Here is a 22,062-nt window from a genome sequence, read left to right as displayed (position 1 = left end):
TCCTTCTGAAGAAAGACTCAAACAGACGTTCACATTTGCTCCAGAATCTTCTCAGCCACAGAGGTCACGTGATGTCCTAGAACACACAGATGTCAAGGGATCTGATCTTGGGATTTCCAAAAGCCCCGCTATGAAAGAAGCTACTAATGTAGATGTTATTTCCAGCCTTAGCAAGACCGAACTGGTAAACAAGCATGTCCTAGCAAGACTTCTGACAGACTTCTCAGGTAACTGTTTACACTGTATACTGGGGAAAGATAGTTTTTTCTTTCTTTTTCTTTTCTTTTTTTCCTTAGCGATTGCTTGATTTGGTTTTCTTATACAAATATTTCCCAAAGCAATAGACCACTTGTTACAATTAACATTTTCCTAAAATATTTTCTACACTCCAGTTTTTTCTAGGTTCTTCTTTCCTTGTAGGTTGACCCAAGGGTGAATGCTACTTTTAACAATATCATTAGGCTCTTAGTTATTTACAAAGCTGATTTTTAAATCTCCAAAATAGTACTACTTAGCACTTGGGTTTTTTGCTGTGGGCCTTGTGAAATCTATTTGGCAATCAAAGATAAAGGAATTCCTGCTGGGATAGACAGTAAATGAAACTTTTAATTAATTTGATATTATACCGTAGAGATACTATGCTCTGAAAGTAGGTAACCTGTATTGTGATCCTATTTTGTGATTAATACTTAAGAGACCTCATATGTTCTTCTACTTTAGACCTTATTTAATATTCTTCAGGCCAAACTCATAATATGGTACTAGAAGCCCTTTTCTTAGCTCTATTTATTTGAAAGATTACTTTTCTAGCAATTGGCCTTCAGTTAAATTACTTCGAATGCTGTCTGTTCTGAGGTCTTGGAAAGTGTAAGATGAAAAAGATATTTAAGGCCCTCCAAAAGGAACCACCAACCTCTAATCTGATACCAAGTTCTGTACTTCCTTTATGGTCAGTGTTAGGTGCTATGTAGGGATCTATTGTTTTTCGAACTCTTAGCAATAGATCTCTTTTTTCCAAATGAAATTATGAAGGGAGTTATACAGCAGTCCCTCTCCATATCACAGTTCACTTATCACGGCCTCACTGTATCGCCGGATTTTTAAAAATATATTTAATTATTTATTGCGGGATTTTTGCTATATTGGGGGATTTTGTGGTACTGTTTATGTATGTTGTTAAAGTTACGTAGGTTTAAGAGTGTAGACTATGTTTAAGAACGTAAGTAGTGTTTATAAAAGTGTGGGAAAGATTAATAAGGGGCTGGGAACGGTTTATAAGTGTGTGGGAAGAGTTTATAAAGCCTTAAAATATATATAAATACTAAAATAAATGTAAGATTCCTACCTCGCAGATTTTCACCTATCGCGGGGGCATCTAGAACGTAATACCCACGATAAGTGAGGGAAGACTGTATTTCAAATGAAAATGATATTTGTGTTATTACAAGCATAGAAGTGTGGTTATACCACTTGCCTGTAAGGCTTTATTATGCACAAAGCGGGGGGGGGGGGGGCTCGGTCCTTAGCAGCTGGTTTCTTGTCCTCATTGCAGCTCAGCTCCGCTGGTGGGGGTGCCCCTCAAAAGGAGCGAATCAGACACCTCTCGATCCTGTCCCTTAATAATTTGCACTAACTTGGTGTGCCTGGTGAGGTGCCTGTGTCCCCAGCTGTGCCTCAGCTTCCTGACATTCGTGGTCACCTTGCAACCCTTGTTGAGGCCCAAGGCCGTCGGGTACCACAGAGCCATTGCTGCTGTTCTTCAGTGGCTGCTGTGCCAGAGGGGCACCCTTTACCTTTTATTATAAAGGCATTTCCTGACTAAAGACCATGGGCAGCTAACTTGATCTTCCTAAGTTTTGTTCCTTAAAACAGAGATAGTAATTTATAAAGTATTGTGAGGACTAAATGTGAAAATGCTGTCCCTAGCTGCTGGTGTGGCTCAGAGTGCCGAAGGGTTGCCAGTTCCATTCCCAGTCAGGGCGCATGCCTGGGTTGCGGGCCGGGTCCTCAGTTTGGGGAGTTGCAGAGGCACCCCATTGATGTTTCTCTCTCTCTCTCTCTCTCTCTCTCTCGCACATTGATGTGTCTCTCCCTGTCTTCCTCCCTTCCCTTCTCTTTAAAATAAATAATATCTCTAAAAAGAAAAGAAAAGAAAAGAAACAGAACATGTAGGTATAATGCAGTGCCTAGAACATAGTAAATATTCATTTAGTACCAAGTATAGGACCTGACTGGATAATTATTTGTTGATTAATTAATTGTTAACGAAGTGAATGAATTGTTAATTATCAGTGACAAACAGCATCCAGGCTTTTTATAAACTCAAAGATTTAAAATGGCAGTAAAGGATAGCTGTTATTCCCTAGTAATTGAAGATTATGGACTTGGATTTAGCATTGCTTATTTCTCATTGTTGCCGTACTATGTCTAGAAGTGTGATATTGAACGGTTAAGTCTCATCACCTTTTGAGGATTCAATTTCCTTATCTCTAAAGTAAGGCTGTTGAAGTAGATGACCTTTACTATCATTTTAATAATATGATTCTCTGACTCTCTATATCTTAGGTTTCATCATGAGTTGTTAGAATTCTTACAAATAGTTCTTCTGAGTGACGAGGCGTATGGGAATTAGGCTACAAGAACCCGCGTCTAATTCTGGCAAGTTCCTGCTTCAGTGTAACCTTAGACAACCGGCCCAGCTGGTTCAGCGTCTTCCGTTGTTAACGTGGTGATAATTGTTTTGCTGGCTGTATAGTGTTGTAGTAAATAAAGTTCTGTGTAAATACTAATTAGTAATTCTCAGCCGAGTTACTTAACCTAACCTGAGAGGTGAAAAGGGCTATGGAAGTTGAAGATATTTGTCACTGACCAAATCCTATGATTAGGAGATTTTTTTAGGTGATAATTAAGGAAGACCAGTATAATTCGACCAAGAAGCTGGCAGGTCTTCCTTTGTGGTTTCAGAATTGAAAAGCTTTTAAAATTGTCTTACTTTATGAATAAATCTTTTAAAATATGAACTACTTTAGTAAAATCTATCAGCCTCTAGTTGTTTTCCAATTGTACAAGCTATACATTCACCAGTTAGACAATATGCTAGGTCGGAAAACAACTCTGTAACTTTAAATGATTAAGATAATACAAAATATGTTCTAAGACCATAATGAAATTAAAAGTTAAAACAAGGAGAATAAGATACCAAGGAAAATTCCCAAATATTTGGAACTTAAACAAAGACACTTTTCCATAATCTGTAGCTTAATGAAATCACAAGAAAAAAATTTAAATATTTTAAACTGAATGATAATGAAAATACAGTATATCAAACTTGTGGAACACAGTGCTGCAAGGGAAACTTATAGCTCTAAATACTTAGGTTAGAAAAGAAAAATATATAACTCCAGTGATTGAATGTTTCAACTTAAAAAGCTAGAAAAAGCCCTGGCTGGTGTGGATTGAGTGCTGACCTATGAACCAAAAGGTCTCTGGTTCGATTCCCAGTCAGGGCACATGCCTGGGTTGCAGGCCAGGTCCTCAATTGGGGGCGTGTGAGAGGTAATCGACCAATGTATCTCTTGCACATCGATGTTTCTCTCCCTTTCTTTCCCCCTCCCTTCCCCTCTCTAAAAGATAAATAAATAAAATCTTTTTTTTTTAAGCTAGAAAAAGAAGAGCAAAGTAATTAGAAGGAAATTACAAAGATAAGAGCAGAAATCAGTGAAATAAAAAAATAACAATGCCAAAATTTGGTTTTTGGAGAAGACCAACAAAGTTGATTTCTTGATTAATCAAGGAAAAAAGAAAATAAACCACCAATATCGAGCATGAAAAGGGGGTTATCACTTAAGAAGACCCTACAGATATTAAAAGGATAATAGAATATTATGAACAACTTTATGCCAACAAATTTATCAATTTAGATGAAATGGACAAACTTCTTGAAAAAATGCAACTTGCCAAAGCTAACACAATTTTTATTAAATTTGTTATCAAAAATGTTACCAAAAAATGTCCTGGCCCTAAAGTTTTACTAGGGGAATTTTCCAGGCATTTAAGGAAAAAGAAGAGGAAACTTTCTAACTAATAGACTAGTAAATAGTAACACCAAAACTGGACAAAAACATTAGAAAAAAAAATTATAGACTAATATCCCTCATGAACATATTAAAATGAAAAATTTAACAAAATATTAGCAAGTCAGCAGTATATCAAACGGTTAATGCATAATGGCTAAGTGGGGTTTGTTCCAGGAATACAAACTTGTTTTAAGATTGGAAATTTGTCAGCATACAGTAATTCACCACATTAACATAATAAAAGAAAAACTGGGTGGTTATTTCAATTGACTGTGAAAAAGCCCAGTATCCTTAACTGGTTAAAAATAAATTTAAAAACGGCATTATTGAAAAGCGCAGCTGACGTATTTCATGCCAATTATTGAACACTTTTCCCCCTAAAATTGGGTGAGGCAAGGATGCTCACATTGGCCATTTGTATTCAACATCACACTGGAGTTCCTACCCATTGAATTACAACAAGAAATAGAAATAAAAAGGAATGAAGACTGGAAAAGAAGTTGTTAAACTGTCTTTAATTTGGAGATGACATGGTTGTTTACATAGAAAACCCTAAGGACTCTACAAAACAACTAGTAGGAGGAATAAGCAAATTTCGCAAGGTTGCAGGATATTAGGTTAATAAAACTAGCAGTGAATAATCAGTAATAAAATTTTTAAAAAAGTTTTATTTACAATAGCATCAAAATCATAAAATAGGAATAAAATCAACAAAAAAATGTGCGAGACCTCTACACTAAAAACCACAAAACTGCAGAGAGAAGCTAAAGCACTGTCTTGGGAGGAGAGCTATGCTATGTTCATGGATTGGAAGCATCAATATTAACATCTCAGTCCTACCCAAATTCATCTGTGGGTTCAAAACAAAGTCCCAGAACAATTTTTTTGTTTGTTTTGGGTTTTTGTTTTGTTTTGTTTTTTTAGAAATTGATAGGCTCATTCAAAAATGTCTATGGAAATATAGAACCTAACAAATACAAAGCCATCTTGAAAAGGAACAAAACTGGAGGACTTTGAATACTCACATCAAGACATTATAGAATTTCAATAAAGACTGTGATACTTGCAAGAGTCAACAGATAGATCAAAGAAACAATTCAGAAATAACAAATTACCACAAATTGAGCAACTTAAAACACTACAACCTTACCTCACAGTTTTCGTGAATCAGGAGCCTGTGCACCGGTTAGCTGGATCCTCCACTCAGACTCTCGATACACGTGAACCAGGGTTGTGATCTCATCTGAGGCTCGCGGTTCTCTTGCAGGCTCACTGATTCCTTGGCAGAGTTCAGTTCCTGGGGTCATGCTTAACTCCTAGAGACTGCATTCAGAGCCTAGTCTCATGGCCCTCTCACAACGTGGTAGTTTCCTTTTTCAAAGTTATCGGGAGAGTTCCTCTTTACTCTGCTTCGGGATCTTATATAACTGAAATGTAAACGAAGAGTGACTATCCCGTGATATTCACAGATTCTGCTCACGTTTGGGGCCAAAAGGAAGTATTACGTAGGACGTGTACACCAAAGGTCAAGCATTCTGCCTACCGCAATCTCTACTTCCCATGATATACAAAAATTAATTCAAAATGGGTCAGAGACCTGAACATAAAAACTATTAATAAAACCATAAAACTTTTAGAAGAAAGCATAGGAAAATACCTTCATGATTTGGGGGTAAGCAAAGAGTTCTTAGGTCACAGAATGCACTGGGCATGAACTAAATCAATAAATTAGACTTCATCAGCATTGAAACTTGCTCATTAAAAGACATCACTAATAGGCCAGCCATTGACTGGGAGGAAGTACAATACTTACAAAACATCTGATGAGGACTGTTATCCAGGAAATACTAAAAACTACAGTCCAACAATAAAAGGACAAACAACACAATAGAAGAAATAGGGCAGAAAATATACCGACATCTCACAAAAGAAGATATACAGATGACCAATAAGCCAATGAAAATGTGTTCAACATCATGGATCTTCATATAATTAAAATCAAAATAAGATGACACTGCATATTCACCTGAATGGCTAAAACTAAAGGCTGGCGACACCTAATATTGGCAAGGTTGTGGAACAGCTAAAATTTATAAACTATTGGTAAGAATGTAAAATAAAATAACTTTGGAGAAAGGTTGGTTTTTCTTTTTCTTTTTTTAGAACTAAACATGCACCTACGTACCCCATGGCCTAGCAACGCTACTGCTGAGAAATAAAAACATGTCCTACAAAGACACATATATGTATATATGCTCACAGCAGTTTTGTTTTATCAATAGCTCAAAGCTGGAAAGAGCCGGCTGTCTATGGGAATAGATAACCTGTGGTATAGCTAATTATCTTGCAGAAATATGGATAACTCAGAAATTATGCCAAGTTAATGAAGCAGTACAAAAATCATTCATACTGCATGATTCCATTTAAGTGAAATTCTAGAACAAGCAAACTTCTGTGCAGAGAAAGGAGTCAGAGCAGTGGTTACCTCTTGGGGTATTGATTGGGAAGGAGCATGAAACTTTTGGAGGTGGTGGTTATGTTCTCTAGCTTGTTAAGGTTACGTAGATACAAGGTCTGTCCGAAAAAAGTCCAGCCGTTGTTATATAACGAGAACGGTTTGCATGACATCAATGTAATGTGACATCCAAGGCGAGGGGACTGGAATGCGCATGTGTGAACAATGACGGTTTCACTGTACTAGTCTGTGGGGTCAGTAGACGCCATTGAGTGAGCATGTGTATTGTGTGGCCGTCACATTCAAAATGACTGAGCGAGTAGAGCAACGAATCTGCATTACATTTTGTGTTAAGCTTGGACATTCCTGCATGTAAACTATTTGAATGATTCAGAAGTCCACAGCTATGGGCAACTGGTGATTAGCAGCTTCATCACGACAATGAGCCAGCTCAGGCATCACATCTTGTGCAGAGTTTTTTGGCAAAACATTGAATCACCCAGGTGACTCGGCTACCCTACAGCCCAGATTTGGCACCCTGCAACTTCTTCTGGCTATTTCCCAAAACTAAAACCACCTTTGAAAAGGAAGAGATTTCAGACCATCGATGAGATTCAGGAAAATGCAAGAGGGCAGCTGATGGCGATTGGGAGAACTATGTGAGGTCCCAAGGTGCCTACTTTGAAAGGGCTTGAGGTGTCATTGTCCTATTTACAATGTTTCTTGTATCTTCTTCAGTGTCTCTGTTTTTCATATTACATGGCTGGATACCTTCTGGACAGACCTTGTGTATGCATGTGTTCAAACTCAGTGAATGTACTATGTATTTCATGGTGTGTAAATTTTACATCAAAGAAAAAACACTAAGTATATATTGAACCTTAATTACATGCAAGCTCAAGTAGATTGGGTTTATACTTGGGAGAGCAGATTAAAGACAATTGGCCTTTGCCCCTTACCCATGTGGCTTGTTGGGCATCGACCTGCAAAGCAAAAGATGGCTGTTTTCAAGTCCCTGTCAGGACACATGTCTAGGTTGCAGGTTTGGTCCTGGTCGGGGCGTGTGCAGGAGGCAGCTGACCAATGTTTCTTTCCCTCTTCCTCCCTCCCTCCCCTTCTTTAAAAAAAAAAAAAAAAAGGCACGATTGACCTTTGGTAATGGCTGAAGTTGGAGTCAAATCAAAGGCTTTCCCAAAATTCAGTAGTAAAAATCAATGGGTAGAGTCAACAGGTTTGCTGTGTTCTCTCTTGAAATGCCAGGGACCAGTATCTTTTTCCTTAACCTTGAGATTCCCATTGGGTGTGTTAGCGCCCTCTTTTGGTGGAAGAAGAGTACTGCTGCAGCTGGCATCTTCTATTATGGGCCAGAGTTAGACATCCTTTTAAGTTTTTAAATAAGTGATAACATCACACTATAGAAGATTTGAAAAATAAAAGGAAGGAATTACTCATAATTCTACTAGCGGTATAAACACTTGGTGACTACATTTTTTGATGTGCTTTCTATTAGCAAAATAATTAATTTCACTGAGAAACGATTGATTTTACTTACATAAAGTTATAAAAAGAGTCTGTTATGTATTGAAATGGATTCTAAGAAATAAAAGCATAATTAGGCCCTGGTTGGTGTAGCTCAGTGGATTGAGTGCCAGCCTGTAAACGAAAGGGTTGCCGGTTCGATTCCCAGTCAGGGCACATGCCTGGGTTGTGGGCCAGGCACCCAGTTGGGAATGTGTGAGAGGCAACCACACAATGATGTTTCTCTCTCTATCGCCCTCCCTCCCCCTCTCTAAATATAAATAAATAAAACGTTTAAGTTCTAGAAGGCATAATTAGTATAGTACAAGACTTTAAATGTATTGATACACAGCAGTAGGTCTTTTGAATTTCCATAGTAATTTTAGAATTAGTTTGTCCATTTCTACAAAAAACAAACCTATAAAAAGTCTGATTGGAATTACAGAATTATAGATAAGTTTGGGGACAGTTAACATCTTAGCAATTTTTAGTCTTTTAACTCATGAAGACAATATAACATTCTATTAATTGAGTACTTTATTAGTTTCTCAGCAATGTTCTATAGATTTCGGTGTATGGGTCTTTTATACCTTGGGCTAGATTTATGCCTAAATCTTGTTATATTTTCATGTTATTTTAAGTGGTATTTTAAACTATTTCTGAGTTGTAAATACTAATATGTGGAAATATAATTTTGTATGTTCCACCACATTGCTAAACTAACATTAGTTCTAGCAGCTTTTTTTGGTAGGTTCCATCAGATTTTCTGCATAGGTAATCATGCATCCGTGAATAATGACAGTTTTACTTCTTCCTTTCTAGTTTGCAAGCCTTTTTCTTGACTTACTGTACTGACTAGAACCTCTAATATAATGTTTAATAGAAGTGCTGAGGAGAACATCCTTGTCTTTTATTAAGTATGGTAGCTCTAGGTTCCTTGTAGATTCCCGTTATCAAGTAGAGGACATTTTTTCTATAACCTAGCTTGCTGAGGGTTTTATCTGAAGGGATATTGGATTTTTGTTAAATGCCTTTTCTGTATCTTTAAGATGATCATATGGTTATTCTTTTTTAGTTTGTTGATATGATGGATTATATTGAATAATTTATGAAGGTTAAACCAATCTTGCGTTTTTGTAAAAAAAATAAAAAAGACCCACTTGGTCATGTTATATTCTTTCTACATATTGTTGGCTATAATTTGCTGAATTTTGGTTAAGAACTTTTGTATCTTTTTCATGAGTAATATTAGTCTGTAGTTTTCCTGTGAAGTTTTTTTGTCTTATTTTGGAATCAGGGCAATGCTGGACTGAAAAAATATATTGGGAAATATTACCATCTCTTTATTTTTCTGGAAGAATTTATATAGAGTGGCAATATTTCTTGTTTAATATTTGGCAGAATTCCCCAGTGGTGCCATTTGGGCCTAAAGTTTTCTATGTGGGAATCATTTTATCTATAAGTTTTATTTCTTTAGTAGATATAGGACTATTCGGTTTATCTATTTCTTTTTCTTTCTTTTTTTTTTATGAGTTTATTTGAGCCAAACTGACAACATATGCCAAGGAGCAAGATCTCAAATGCTTCCAGTTTCTCTGTTTCTTGAGTGAGCTGTGATAGCTTGTATCTTTGGAGGGATTTGTTCACTTCGTCTAAATTACCTTAATTTATTGGCGTCACTGTGTTGACAATATTCCCTTCTCTTTATAATGTCTGTAGAATCTATAGTGGTTTTGTTTCTTTCATTCTTGATATTGGCAATTTGTGTATTTCGCTTGTTCTTGATCAGTTAGCTAGAGTTTTATCTTATTGCTATTCTCAAAGAACTAACTTTGTGTGTATTTTTTTTATTTTTCTCTCTTTTACGGTTATCTGTTTTATTGATTTTTGCTCTGATTTTTATTATTTCTTTTCTTCTGTTTCCTTGGTTCGAGTTGTTCTTTTTCTAGCTTTGTGAGGTTGAGACTCAGATGCTGGTTTGTCATCTTTCTTTTCTAATAGAGGCACTTCTATACTATGTGCTGTTCTAGTTGGAGCCCACAAATTTTTATTTATTTTTTTTTGTATTGTTTGTCTGTTACCATTTAGTCCCCTTAATACCCCCTCCCTTCCACAATCACAAATTCTGACTTTCACTCAGTCCAAAATACTTTGATTTTTCTTTTTTATTCATGGGTTCTTTAGAAGTGTGGAGTTTAGTTGACAGATATCAAGCGTTTTCCCAAGATCTTTCTGTTAGTGTTCCTAATGTAGTCAGAAAACATATGAAAGTGACTTGAGCCCTTTCAGATTTGTCAGGGCTGTTTTATGTCCCAGGATTTGTTTTATTGTGGTAAATACATGTTCCATGTGTACCTGAAAAGAATGTATTTTATTGTTGGGTGGAGTGTTCCATACATGTCATATTGGATAAGGGTGTTCAAGTCTTCTAATCCTTATTGACTGTCCATCTCCTCTTTCTCCCAATTATTGGGAGAGGGGTGTTGAAATCCCTGAGTATAATTACAGATCTGTTTGGATTTTTATACCTTAATTGAGACACAGTTCACATACATTTAAAGTGTACAGCCAAATGTTCTTTATCATTACCACTGTCCAATTTTAGGACATTTTAGTCCCCCCACCAAAAAGAAGCCCATACCTGTTAGCAACCCCTCCCCACTTTCCACCATCACCACAGCCCTGAACACCTAATAATTGACTTTCTGTCTCTGTAGATTGGCTTATTCTGGATGTTTAATATAAATGGAATCATATAACATGTGGTCTTTTGTAATTGGCTTCTTTTATTTAGCCTCATGTTTTCAAACTTTATGCTTTATTCATGTTGTAGCATGTAGTGTCAGAACTTCATTCCCTTTTATTACTGAATAATAACCCCATTGTATAGGTGTACTACCTTTTATTATATTTGCGCATTCGTCAGTTGATGGATGTTTGGATTGTTTTTACTTGGGGGCTGTCATGAGTAATGCTTCTGTGAACATTGGTATACACTATTTTTTGTGTTGTCATATGTGCTAATTTTATTTTCTTGGTCATTTGCCTAAGTATAATTGTTGGGTCATATAATAACTATGTTTAACTTTTTGAGGAGCCATCAAATTGTTTTTTAGAGCTGCCACATCATTTTTCATTCCCACTAGGAATGTAGGTTCCTACGTGTATTTGTTTACTGCATTCTTTATTTTAGCCGTCCTAGTGGATTCATTGTGGGTTTGATCTGCATTTCCCTGATGACCAGTGATGCTGAGCATCTTTTAATCCTTTGTTCATTTTTCATTTGGGCTAATTTTTTTTAGTTGAGTTATAATTCTTTATATATATGGATGAAAATACTTTACCAGATATAGAATTGAAAATACAGCGTCATTTTCTGAGTTTTCTTGACACTTTTCTTGGTACCGTTTATAGCACAAAGGATTTTAATTTTGATATAGTCCAATTTATCTTTATTTTTTTGTCACTTGTGTTTGGTGTCATCTGAGAAACCGTTGCTGCCAAAGATCACAAAGATATATTGTGTTTCCTTCTAAGAACTTTAAGACACTTTCTCAGTTTTCTGAAATAATCATTTTATATCTTTTTCTCTCTATATAACCCTTCTTTGCCCCATTACGCCCACCCCGCCCCAACTAATGACCTCAGCTCCTTTTTGAGAAAATAGAAGCTTTCAGAAAGAAATCCCTCTTCTTCCAAACTTCAGGTCTCAGAACAGGCCTCTCTCTCTTCATCCTCAGCCTCTCTCTCTTCGTCCTCAGCACTGTGTTACAAGAGGCGGCCTGGGCTTTGAGTCTTCATCCCTCTGTCCTGGACTTCACTGCCCTGCCCCACTTCTTCTTCCTGTTCGTTTCTGCATGGAAGCATGCCTTAGTGTTTTCCAGCCTTAAAAATTCCCGCGTGCTCCAAGTGCCTCTACTCCCCTTCACGGACACACGTCTTAAGCGTTTTCTCTCCCATTGCCGCGGTGTGTCACAACTAATCGCTCTCTTCAACCCCCTCTGATCGCTCCTGCTCCCATCCCTCCGCTGAACAGCTTCGATCAGATCGTCCGCTGTCTCCCCGTTGCCACATTTGGGGTCCTTGTTCTCCTTATTCCGCCGAAGCACAGCAACCAGTTTGCACGCCTTCCTTCTCAAGGCGCTCCGCTCTCAGCTTCCGTGACGCCACGGTCTCCTAGTTAGTCCCCACCGCCCTATCTGTCCTGTCCCCTGTCGCCGGCTCCTCCTCTTGACTCAGCCACCAGATATCGGAGCGCCTCGGAACCGAGACCCAGACCTTCTTCCCTGTCCATACGAGGCAGCCTCATCTGTTCCGTGACTTACGTGTTATCGGCGTGCCGGTGACCCCCAGGCGTGCATCTGTGTGCTCCCGCTGGTGGGTCTAACCTCGTCTGTAACAACGGATACCTCTAGACATCCGTCCCCAAATTAACACACCCCGTACTCTGCTCTTTTTCTTCTCCGTAAGTGACACCACGTTCATCCATTTGCTCAGGCCCCAGACCTACGTGTCATTTATATTTTGTCACCTTCCATGCCTGCCTGTCATCAAGTTCTGCTTGTTCTACCTCAGAAACAGAGCTCAGATCTGTCCCCTTGCCTCCACCCTGACTGCCCCTATTAATGTAAATGACCGTGTGCTCTCACTTGAACGCCTGGGGAGCCTCTCCGCCTGTTGCCGCACCAGATCCACCCAATCCATAGTCTCTGTAGAGCAGTGAAAGGGTTTCTCTTGTTAAAATACATCATGTGACCCTCGGCTTGACATTCTTGAGAGACTTCACATTTCCCCTGGGGTGAAACCCAAGCCCCTTACCTCGCTCTGTGCAAGCCCTCCGTGATCGGCCCCTCCCCCGGCGCCAGCCTCACCTCCCCTCCTCTCGCTGCCTGCCGTCCCAGTGACCTTCGGGCCTCTTATGCAGGTTCTGTTCTGGACCTCCCAAGGGGGCACCCTTCACATGTGTTAGCATTCTAGGTTTGAGTATTCTTTTTTTTAAAAGTCTTTATTTTGTTTTTCTTGAAATGGCTTTGTAGAGACACACCCTTTAAAGATGTTCATTTATTTATTTTTTTAGAGAGAGAAGGGAAAGGAGGGAGAAAGAGAGAGAGAAACATCGATTAGCTGCCTCTCACATGCCACCAACTGGGGACCTGGCCCACAACCCAGGCATGTGCCGTGACCAGGAATCGAACCAGAGACCTTTTGATTTGCAGCCATCACTCAGTCCACTGAGCCGCACCAGCCAGGGCTTCAGTATTCTTTATGACAATTTTCCAGCAGGTGGCAGTAAAAGTTCGTAAGGACAGAGTGGTTTTTCTCATTTGCACAAAGGTAGATTTGCATTCAGTGTCTGTCGCTTTCCCTTCACTGATACATCCTGGTCTTTTACTCTCTGGGCCCCAGCCTTATCCTCTAAGTGTTTCTTTTTCTCATTCTCTTTCAAATATTTCAAACTTTAAGAATAGCAAGCATAGTACAAAAAATTCCCATGTAACCCTTCTTCTAATTCACCAGTTGTTAACATTGCGTCAGTTTTGCTTCATCACTCCCCCCCCATATAGATACATGTTTGTTTGTTTGTTTGTTTGTTTGTTTTAAGTCCTCACCCAAGGGCATGCTTAGAGAAGGGAAAGGAGGGAGAGAAACATTGACGTGAGAGAGAAACATTGATCAGTTGCCTCGCGCGCGCGAACCCACAACCAAGGCATGTGCCCTGACTGGGAATTGAACCTGCGACCTTTTGGTTTGTAGGATGACGCTCCAACCAACTGAGCAACACTGGCCAGGGCATATATGATAGAGCTGGTTGCAAACTTCCTGCCCCTGTACCCCTAAATACTTTGGAGTGTGTTTCTTTTGAACAAGAATTTTTTGTTTTTGGCAAGACTATCATAGAAGTGATCTTGTGTCCTCAGTGTATTGCATCAGGAGGCGCATGTATTGGTTTGTCCCATCACTAAGTATTGCGTGTTGAAACTGAGCCTGTGGCTTTATGAACGGTGACATACACATACTTGGACTCTGAGTACAGGAATTGCTCTCGGAAGCAGACAGCGTTCTGTTCAGCTTTCCTGTTCAGTCAGGCGCGCCTGAGTTTACCTCCCAGTCCTCTCTCCCCTTGGCAACATCACTGTCTGGGACTCTCGACCTCCCCTCAGTGACCCTAATACCTCTTCTTTCTCCTAGCAGGCCCGTCCCCTAGCCGGACTCTTGGAACCAGTGACCATTTATTCTATACAATAAGTATATCTTTAGCGTTTTCTTAGTTCCAAGTTAGGTTTCCTTGGCTCTAGCAAGGTTAGGCTTCAGAGAAGAGGATTGAAGCTGAATACGGGGAGGAACTAGGTGCCAGTGGGTCAGATTCAAGTTCATTTTACCCTCATTCAGTCTTCCAAGCTAACCATATTTTGACTGTAGTTCAAATTTGAGTGGTTGCTGTGTCACAGTACTGAACTTCTACGTGCATTCGCCTTATATATTCCTTAAAGCAACTCTAGGAAATAGATAACACTTTCTTCATTTTATAGATGAGAAAACAGTAGCTTAGGAAAGTTAATTAATATAATAAAATTACCAGGACTCAGACTCATGTTTCTCCAACTCCAAAGCCCTTGCTGTTTTTTAATATGAGCAACGAGTGGTACAGAAGGAACTTGCAATAGTTGAGCTATTAACGGTGAAGTTAGCCTTCGCAGATTGAAATTCAAATGTAGTGTCATTGCTGGAATGGAGGTAATTGCTGGCAATTTATACCCAGGGGTTTTGAGGTCTCTTCAGATAGAAGAACTTAGAATTTTCCGGTTTGGATGTTCCCAACCATAAGACCCACTTGCCTGGGACAGTCTCCGTTTATACCTATGTCCTAACAATTATTGATGGTTTCCCCACTTATTTTCAAAAGTATGATGGTTTAGATAATTATATGCTCCCTTACCCATGATCCTTCCTGACTACTCTTCAGATTAACATGGGGACTGGTGTTTTCATTGTAACTCACACTAATAGAGCTTGATTTATTTTTATTCACTACTCTCTGCTCCCCAGTCCAATTTATACATTTCAGTTTAACTTTGGTTTTATAGTGTGTTGACCCAACTGACCTATAGGCATAGCTTGTTTTAGTAAACAGTTATCAAGATTTTACCACACTTGCTCTACTGTCCTTTCTGCTGAAACAGTCGAAGTAAACGATACTTTACCCCATTGTATTTAAGTAGTCACCCCTAAAAAGTAAGTTCCTAAGTTTTGTAAACCTGTCCAGAAGCCAGAGGAACCTTTTGCCTTGGAATCATCATCCCTGACATGTGGTTTATCAGACTCTCTGAAGGAGGGGGGCACCTGGAATCGCATGCTAGGGCCGTATTTCCCAGGCACGCAGGACACAGCCGGAGGGTCGTCCTGACCGGTGGCTCCTGGGTGTTGGCGTAACGTGTGTTCCCTTTCTTTGGCAGTGCACGACCTGATTTTCTGGCGAGACGTGAAGAAGACAGGGTTTGTCTTTGGCACCACACTGATCGTGCTGCTCTCCCTGGCAGCTTTCAGTGTCATCAGCGTGGTTTCTTACCTCATCCTGGCTCTTCTCTCTGTCACCATCGGCTTCAGGGTCTACAAGTCTGTCATCCAAGCTGTACAGAAGTCAGAAGAAGGCCATCCATTCAGGTGAGTTCAAGGGTCACCAGTAACACTCTACAATTCAGTGAAGTGATTTGCTGAGGCTGGGCAGGTGTAAAATCAGACCTGATGAAAAATCAAGAATTATGGGGCCTAATCCAGCTGCTTGGTGGTATGAAACACCAACGTATATCACGGGGCCACCTTAAGAAGTGACCAATTCGGAGCTAAGAATTTTTGACAAGCTAGGGTCTCACACTTTAAGACCAAAGACAGCTGTCTGAATTCCTGAGCAGGATAGGGGACAGGGCATCTAGGACAGCACTCGGCTGAGGTGGGGGCCAGGCACATGTCTGAGCCCCCGCAGAGTGCAGGCGTAACACGGCTTTGCGATCTCGGTGTTGAGGCCGCGCTCTGGGTGATAATCAGAACTCAATGTGTTTCCCCTTGGTTTTATTATTGATTTCCTTCTGATCTCTCCTTTAGTTTTCTTAATACCAGGGGCACGTCTTGGTGAATGTAGGTCATGCGTTCCTGGAATGCAGTTGCTAGTTTTTCTGACTGTATTACTCACACTTCCTGTTGAAAATCTTAGGCCATAAAAGTTTTAATATTAATAAATGCCAGGGATTTTTTTTTGTTACTTTTAAGATTTCATTTATAAAAAAAAGATTTATTTTTAGAAAGAGGGGGAAGGAGGGAGAAAACATCAATGTGTGAGAGAAATATCCATTGGTTGCCTCTCATGTGTCCCAAACTGGGGACCCAGCCCAGAACCCAGGCACGTACTCTGGCTAAGAATCAAACCAGCAGCATTTCAGTCCCCAGGCCGGTGCTCAATCCACTGAGGCACATCAGCCAGGGCACACATGACCGTTTTTTTAAAAACCCTTTTCTCATAGAGAAAGAAACCCTGTTGTGAACTCTCAGGACTGACAGAAGAGGTGACTGGCTGTGGTGGCTCTGGTCCTTGTATTTTCTCTTGGTGAAAGTAGAAGGAATAATTTAAACCATGTGTGGCATTTGAAAAGTTATTGCAAATTAGCTTTAACAAACCAATAGTTGTTAAATGAATGAGTGAATAAATTTTACTGTTTTGCCACAAGTTCAAATGTCTTAGGGTTTTTCCCTCTTGCATGACCCTGTTGTGGATTTGTAGAATGTGTTTGCCAAGTTCTGGGAATTACAACAACTAATTTTTATAACTTTTGTATTTGGTAGTAAATATTTTCTTAATAAATAGGAGAGAAAAACACGCCTGTTACTCTTTTTCCCGCAAGTCTGTGGGCTCTCTAAGGAAAGCAGTCTTACCTTCCCTGCTACCCCAGCAGCTGGCCCAGTGGCCCTCACAGGCGCTCAGGAAGCACCGAGGGAACAAACAGGCGAGAAGTAAATGGTCATGTCTCAGTGCTGTAGCACCTCTGGGGACAGAAACCAGGTCTTTCTTTTACTGTCGTTTTCAGTTTTGTCGGACTCAGTAGTTCCCTTCCTTTTTGTTTTTTTTTTTTTAACGAATACATTTTTTAAAGATTTTATTTATTTTTTAGAGAGAGGGGAAGAGAGGGAGAAAGAGAGAGACATCAGTATGACTGCCTCTCACACGCCCCCAACTGGGGACCTGGCCCACCTCCCAGGCCTGTGCCCTGGCCGGGAATCAAACTGGTGACCTTTTGGTTCACAGGCCGGCACTCCATCCACTGAGCCACACCAGCCAGGGCTAAACAAATATTTCATAATGTCTCCTTTATCATTTTAAAATGAAATTCATAAATAATATAGCTATAAACAAAATTTTAAAAATAGAGCATAATTGTAATATAAAGGAATGACAAAATACTCATATATAATAAAATAATCTTTACTCTTGTCAATATACAATTGCTTGGAAATGACTACACCAAAAAAAAAAGACAAAAAGATGTACACCTACGTGTATAATTTCCAGTACAGATGTGATCTTCTAAAATGGTGAAAAAAATGTTAGTGAAGTTTAGCATAAATAAAATACAGTTTTAAAAAATTCAGGATATGTTAAAACTGTGGGGGGAAAAAATACCTTGTGGACTGTCCCACACTTTGTAGACATCTGACATCTTTGCCTCTAACACTAAATGACAGTGGCACCCCTGCCGCACCCATGACAGCAAAACATGTCCCTAGAGATTTCTAAAATGCACTCTTGGGGGAATTTCACACTGTAAAGAACTGCTCTGCTAACAAAAAGCGGGCTTCTTCCATCTCAAATGCATGACCGGTTTCTTCTCCTGGAAGGGCCTACCTGGATGTCGACATCACTCTGTCCTCGGAAGCTTTCCATAATTACGTGAACGCGGCCCTGGTGCACGTCAACAGGGCCCTGAAACTCGTTCTCCGCCTCTTTCTGGTGGAGGACCTGGTGGACTCCTTGAAGGTTAGTTCCGCCACCGTTCTTGGTCGGGAGGCTGAGGAAAACCAGGGACGAGGTTATTATTCAGAGGAAGAACAATACACGGGGTTTTATCAGAGAAAAACTATTTATGTGCTTACCTCCGTCAGCCTGTGAAAATGGGGATAGAAGTAAGTGGAGAAGGTATGTCCCACGCCTGGGGAACTAACGTCAGAACAGGGGTAATGTCATTGACAAATGCAGTTGCAGTCTGTCTTCGGGCCTGAGAGAGCTACACAGTTCTCTTATGTACCCTCAGACGTACAGCGGAACTGGGGTAGCCTTATTTGGGAATTACTTATGGCATACATCACTAAATTCATGTAGGCTTAATTAGCTAGCAGTTAACCTGAATCCTGTGTTACATTCTTGCTTAATCCCCTGATGTTGCCTTCACAGCTGGCTGTCTTCATGTGGCTGATGACCTATGTTGGCGCTGTTTTCAATGGCATCACCCTTCTGATTCTTGGTAAGGAGGCAGGGGAAACACCTCCATGCTCTTTGAAGTCATTGGAAAGAGTAAGAGCCGAGAGAGTGCCCGGCCCGGCTCCTCTCCTGCATGGCCCCGCCTTCAGCATTCTTCGAGACCTTGAACTAGAACCTGTATTTGTGGCCATAGGTTTATTAAATGGTCCTAATTCAAAAGAAATATCAAAACAACTAGAAGTAAAGGCAGATCATCTAGATTTGATTTAAATATAGGGATCCTGTTTGTAGAAATCATTTTCATAATTTGGAAATTATCTGTGGTAGCCTATGTACCTGTATCTAACTGTCCTTAATTGAGAGATCTAGCCAGAATTTTTCATGTTGAAGATCTGTGTTTTTCATGAAGAAAAATGTTTTACTTGAGTCCTGAGACTCTGACTGTCTCACATTTACACTTGCCATGTCCCATGACTCTGTCTTACAGCCGAACTGCTCGTTTTCAGTGTTCCAATCGTCTACGAGAAGTACAAGGTAAGCATCGGCCTGTTTCAAATCAGATATGCCAGTGGGTGTATGACTAGTTCTAGTTCGTGTTTTAGGTATGAAAAATTCGGAGTAATCTCTTTGGGCTCTTTCTGCAGTCTAATTTTGTAAGTCTAGTGTCTACAAGAAACTGGTAACGTGGCTACCTCTAAGCAGAGAAACGGACTAGGAGAGATAAGGGCAGGAAGACTTACTTTTACACTTTGTTGTATGCCTTTTATGTTTTTATCACATGGCTGCATTATCTGCTCAAAAAAAATAAGTTGAAAAAATATTTAAAAGCTCATATCTAAGAAGGAAATGAAGGAACGTAATCAGGCTGTTACGGTCATCTGTCAGTGTGAGCAGGTGTTTGCACTGTGAAGTGGTCTGTGCAGAGTATACTAGATTCTGTGAGGTTGTTTTTTATGGATTGAGTCATCCATCAACAAACTTTATGGCTTTTTGGTATTAAGGGCATTAGTCTTACCCAGGAGCCAAAACACATTTATGATTACAGAAAATAGATCAGTTATGCCTTATCTAGTATTCAGAAAATGCTATTATAAGTCCATTGTCCCTAAAGGAAACACCTAGCAAGTAAGACTTACCTCTGCAAAAGAAATTAGTGCTTTTTATTGCAACCGAGTGTGGAGTGTTTTATGGCATAATTTGAATTCTAAAATCTTGGAGTTTAAAAAAGTACTTTTAAAAGCTGGGCATTATTTTCGTTTTCCAGAATTTTCAATAGTGTTTTTAAAAATAGTTTCACTAGACAAAAGAACATTACTTTTAGGAAAATTGTTAATCTGTGTGTTGCTGCAACTGAGTCACTTTCCTTCCTTAAAGACCCAGATTGATCACTATGTTGGCATCGCCCGCGATCAGACCAAGTCGATTGTTGAAAAGTAAGTATCCTTAGGTTCCATACTTCATCGTGATGTGTGCTTTTTCCCCAGTGACTTTAAGTCTCCTGTGTAAAAGGCTGATGCCAAATTTTCACCCTGGGAAAATAAAACACCTTGGTTAATAGTTTGATTTTGCATGAAATTGTTTCATCTGCTGCTTTATCTTTGTATCTTACACTAAAAAGGGTCAGTGGAAAAAAATTGCTAGTAAATATGTATAGAGAGTTGCTTAAAATACAATGCTCTTATTATAAATACAAAAGAAAAAAGGCTGAGTGGAGTCAGGACCACTCTGCCCTTTTGAACTGGCCTGTGTGTCCTTCTCATTTATTTTAATATGTGTCGATTTTAAGCCAAATTCTTCTCTCTCTTAAGAAATAAAAGTTTTAGTAAATAAATGCCTTCAGGGTCAATACTACCTCTTTCCTAAGACTATCAAATGTGTTTTCCTTTAAAACCAATTTAATGATTAAATCAAATACTAAAGTATTAATAGATTTTTTTAATTTTGAATTATTTATAGCAAACACTGTGAGTCCAACACTTCAAACTAAATAGTGGACATTTTTCTATTTTCAGATATTTTTTAAGAAGCAGAACATCACAGTTAAATCCACCATTGTGTCAATCCCTTTCACATTCCAGATTTTAGTGCTTCTTCCAGCTTTAATAAAAGGAAACTATGTTCATACAATCCCGGCTTGATGCCAGGGTCTGTACCTGCTCTTTTTAGGTATACATCGGAGCTAAAACCAGGCAAGGACAGTTGGCACAAAATATGTACCTCGTTGCTGTTCACTCCTGATTTGAAAGCTGGACGGTCAAAGCTTAGCTATTAAACCTGGTGTCTGGGGTAGCAGTGTTGTATGTTACACGTGTGGGGACTCACTTCCACATCAGCTGAGGGGTGTGAATGGCCTTAGTAATGAACAACCTTAATAAACAAAATAAAGGGCAGCTTTGGAGTCCTCCAGGGAGCTGGGAACTATTGCCAGCTCCTATAGTTGTTTAAATCTGTCTCCTTAACCCTTGACTCCTGGCACCCGTGATTCCTGGGGTCTTTATGGCACCAGTGGGTGACCTGGCATTTGCAGAGAAATGGGCTCTTCCACTGCCAATGAGTAGAGCACAGTCAGCAAACGTTATGCCCGGACACTCCTCGTTCTTCTCTGGAACCCCCAGTGAAGGGCCCAGGAGGTTCTGGCAGTGGAAGGGGGCAGGCAGCAGGCCCAGTGGTAGGACAGGCAGTGGATCTTGGTGGAGCCCTGAGCCCACGCCAGACTCATTCATGCAGAGTAAGCCTTCTGGGAATGGGAAGCTTGCTCACGCTGCTCCAGCAAGCCAGGGCTGTCCTCTAGCATCGCTGTTACCGTAAAAACCTAGAACTAATGTCTGCTTTTACCTTTTCTTTTCCCCCCTCACTAGGATCCAAGCAAAACTACCTGGGATTGCAAAGAAAAAGGCAGAATAAGTACATGGAAACCAGAAATGCCACAGTTACTAAAACACCATTTAATAGTTATAACATTGTTACTTGTACTACGAAGGGAAGTGCTCAGTGTCAGCTTGAGCCTGCATTCCAAGCTTTTTTTTTTTTTTTTAAATTTGGTGTTTCCCTCTCCTTTCCCTCTACCTGCAGTATCAAGCACAAGAATTATTGGACTAAAAATTGAACTGATATCTTAGAACCCAAAAGAATGAAGACAGAATCAGTTGAATGGATAAATCAATACCTTAACGGTGGTGGAGCTCTTACGTGTAGCTTGAAAGGGAAAAGGAAAAAAGGAAGATAAAACACATCTTTTGGGCTCTTGTATTTAATTTTCAAAGCTATGTAATTTTCTTACACAGCTTCCCATCATAATTTTGCCCTGTTTTTAAGTTCAGAAATAATGGTTAACTTAAGAAGAACTTCTCTGGGGACAAGAGTGGGATTCCCTCCCACGGGTTTGTGTTCTTTGCAGCCCTTGATCCCATCTTCCTGCCCCACAATGTGAGCAGCTCCTCTTCATATTCCTCTTCTTCACTTACAGATGTAACTTCCAACTCTATGAATAACTTCTAGGTGATAGTCGTATCCTGGTTCCCAGAATGCCATCCGATAGCCAAGAATGG

The 22,062-nt window shown here is 39.7% G+C and overlaps 1 protein-coding gene across 2 annotated transcripts in view; it reads left to right on the top strand.

Moving 5' to 3' along the window:
- Positions 1-21,545, top strand: part of RTN3 (reticulon 3) — a 48,764-nt gene extending 27,219 nt beyond the window's left edge. For both annotated transcript variants that reach the window (XM_090259813.1, XM_090259805.1), the window contains 6 exons: positions 15,504-15,711; positions 17,935-18,073; positions 18,488-18,557; positions 19,002-19,048; positions 19,889-19,947; positions 21,373-21,545. In XM_090259813.1, coding sequence (XP_090115939.1) covers positions 15,504-15,711; positions 17,935-18,073; positions 18,488-18,557; positions 19,002-19,048; positions 19,889-19,947; positions 21,373-21,418 — 569 coding nt within the window. In that variant the 3' untranslated portion in view covers positions 21,419-21,545. The remainder of the gene's footprint in view (positions 1-15,503; positions 15,712-17,934; positions 18,074-18,487; positions 18,558-19,001; positions 19,049-19,888; positions 19,948-21,372) is intronic.
- Positions 21,546-22,062: the final 517 nt, after the last annotated feature.

Source organism: Furipterus horrens, unplaced genomic scaffold, assembly GCF_987537825.1.
Source record: "Furipterus horrens unplaced genomic scaffold, mFurHor1.1.pri manual_scaffold_2, whole genome shotgun sequence".
NCBI classification, from domain to species: domain Eukaryota; kingdom Metazoa; phylum Chordata; class Mammalia; order Chiroptera; family Furipteridae; genus Furipterus; species Furipterus horrens.
This window is presented reverse-complemented; position numbering and strand designations above follow the sequence as displayed.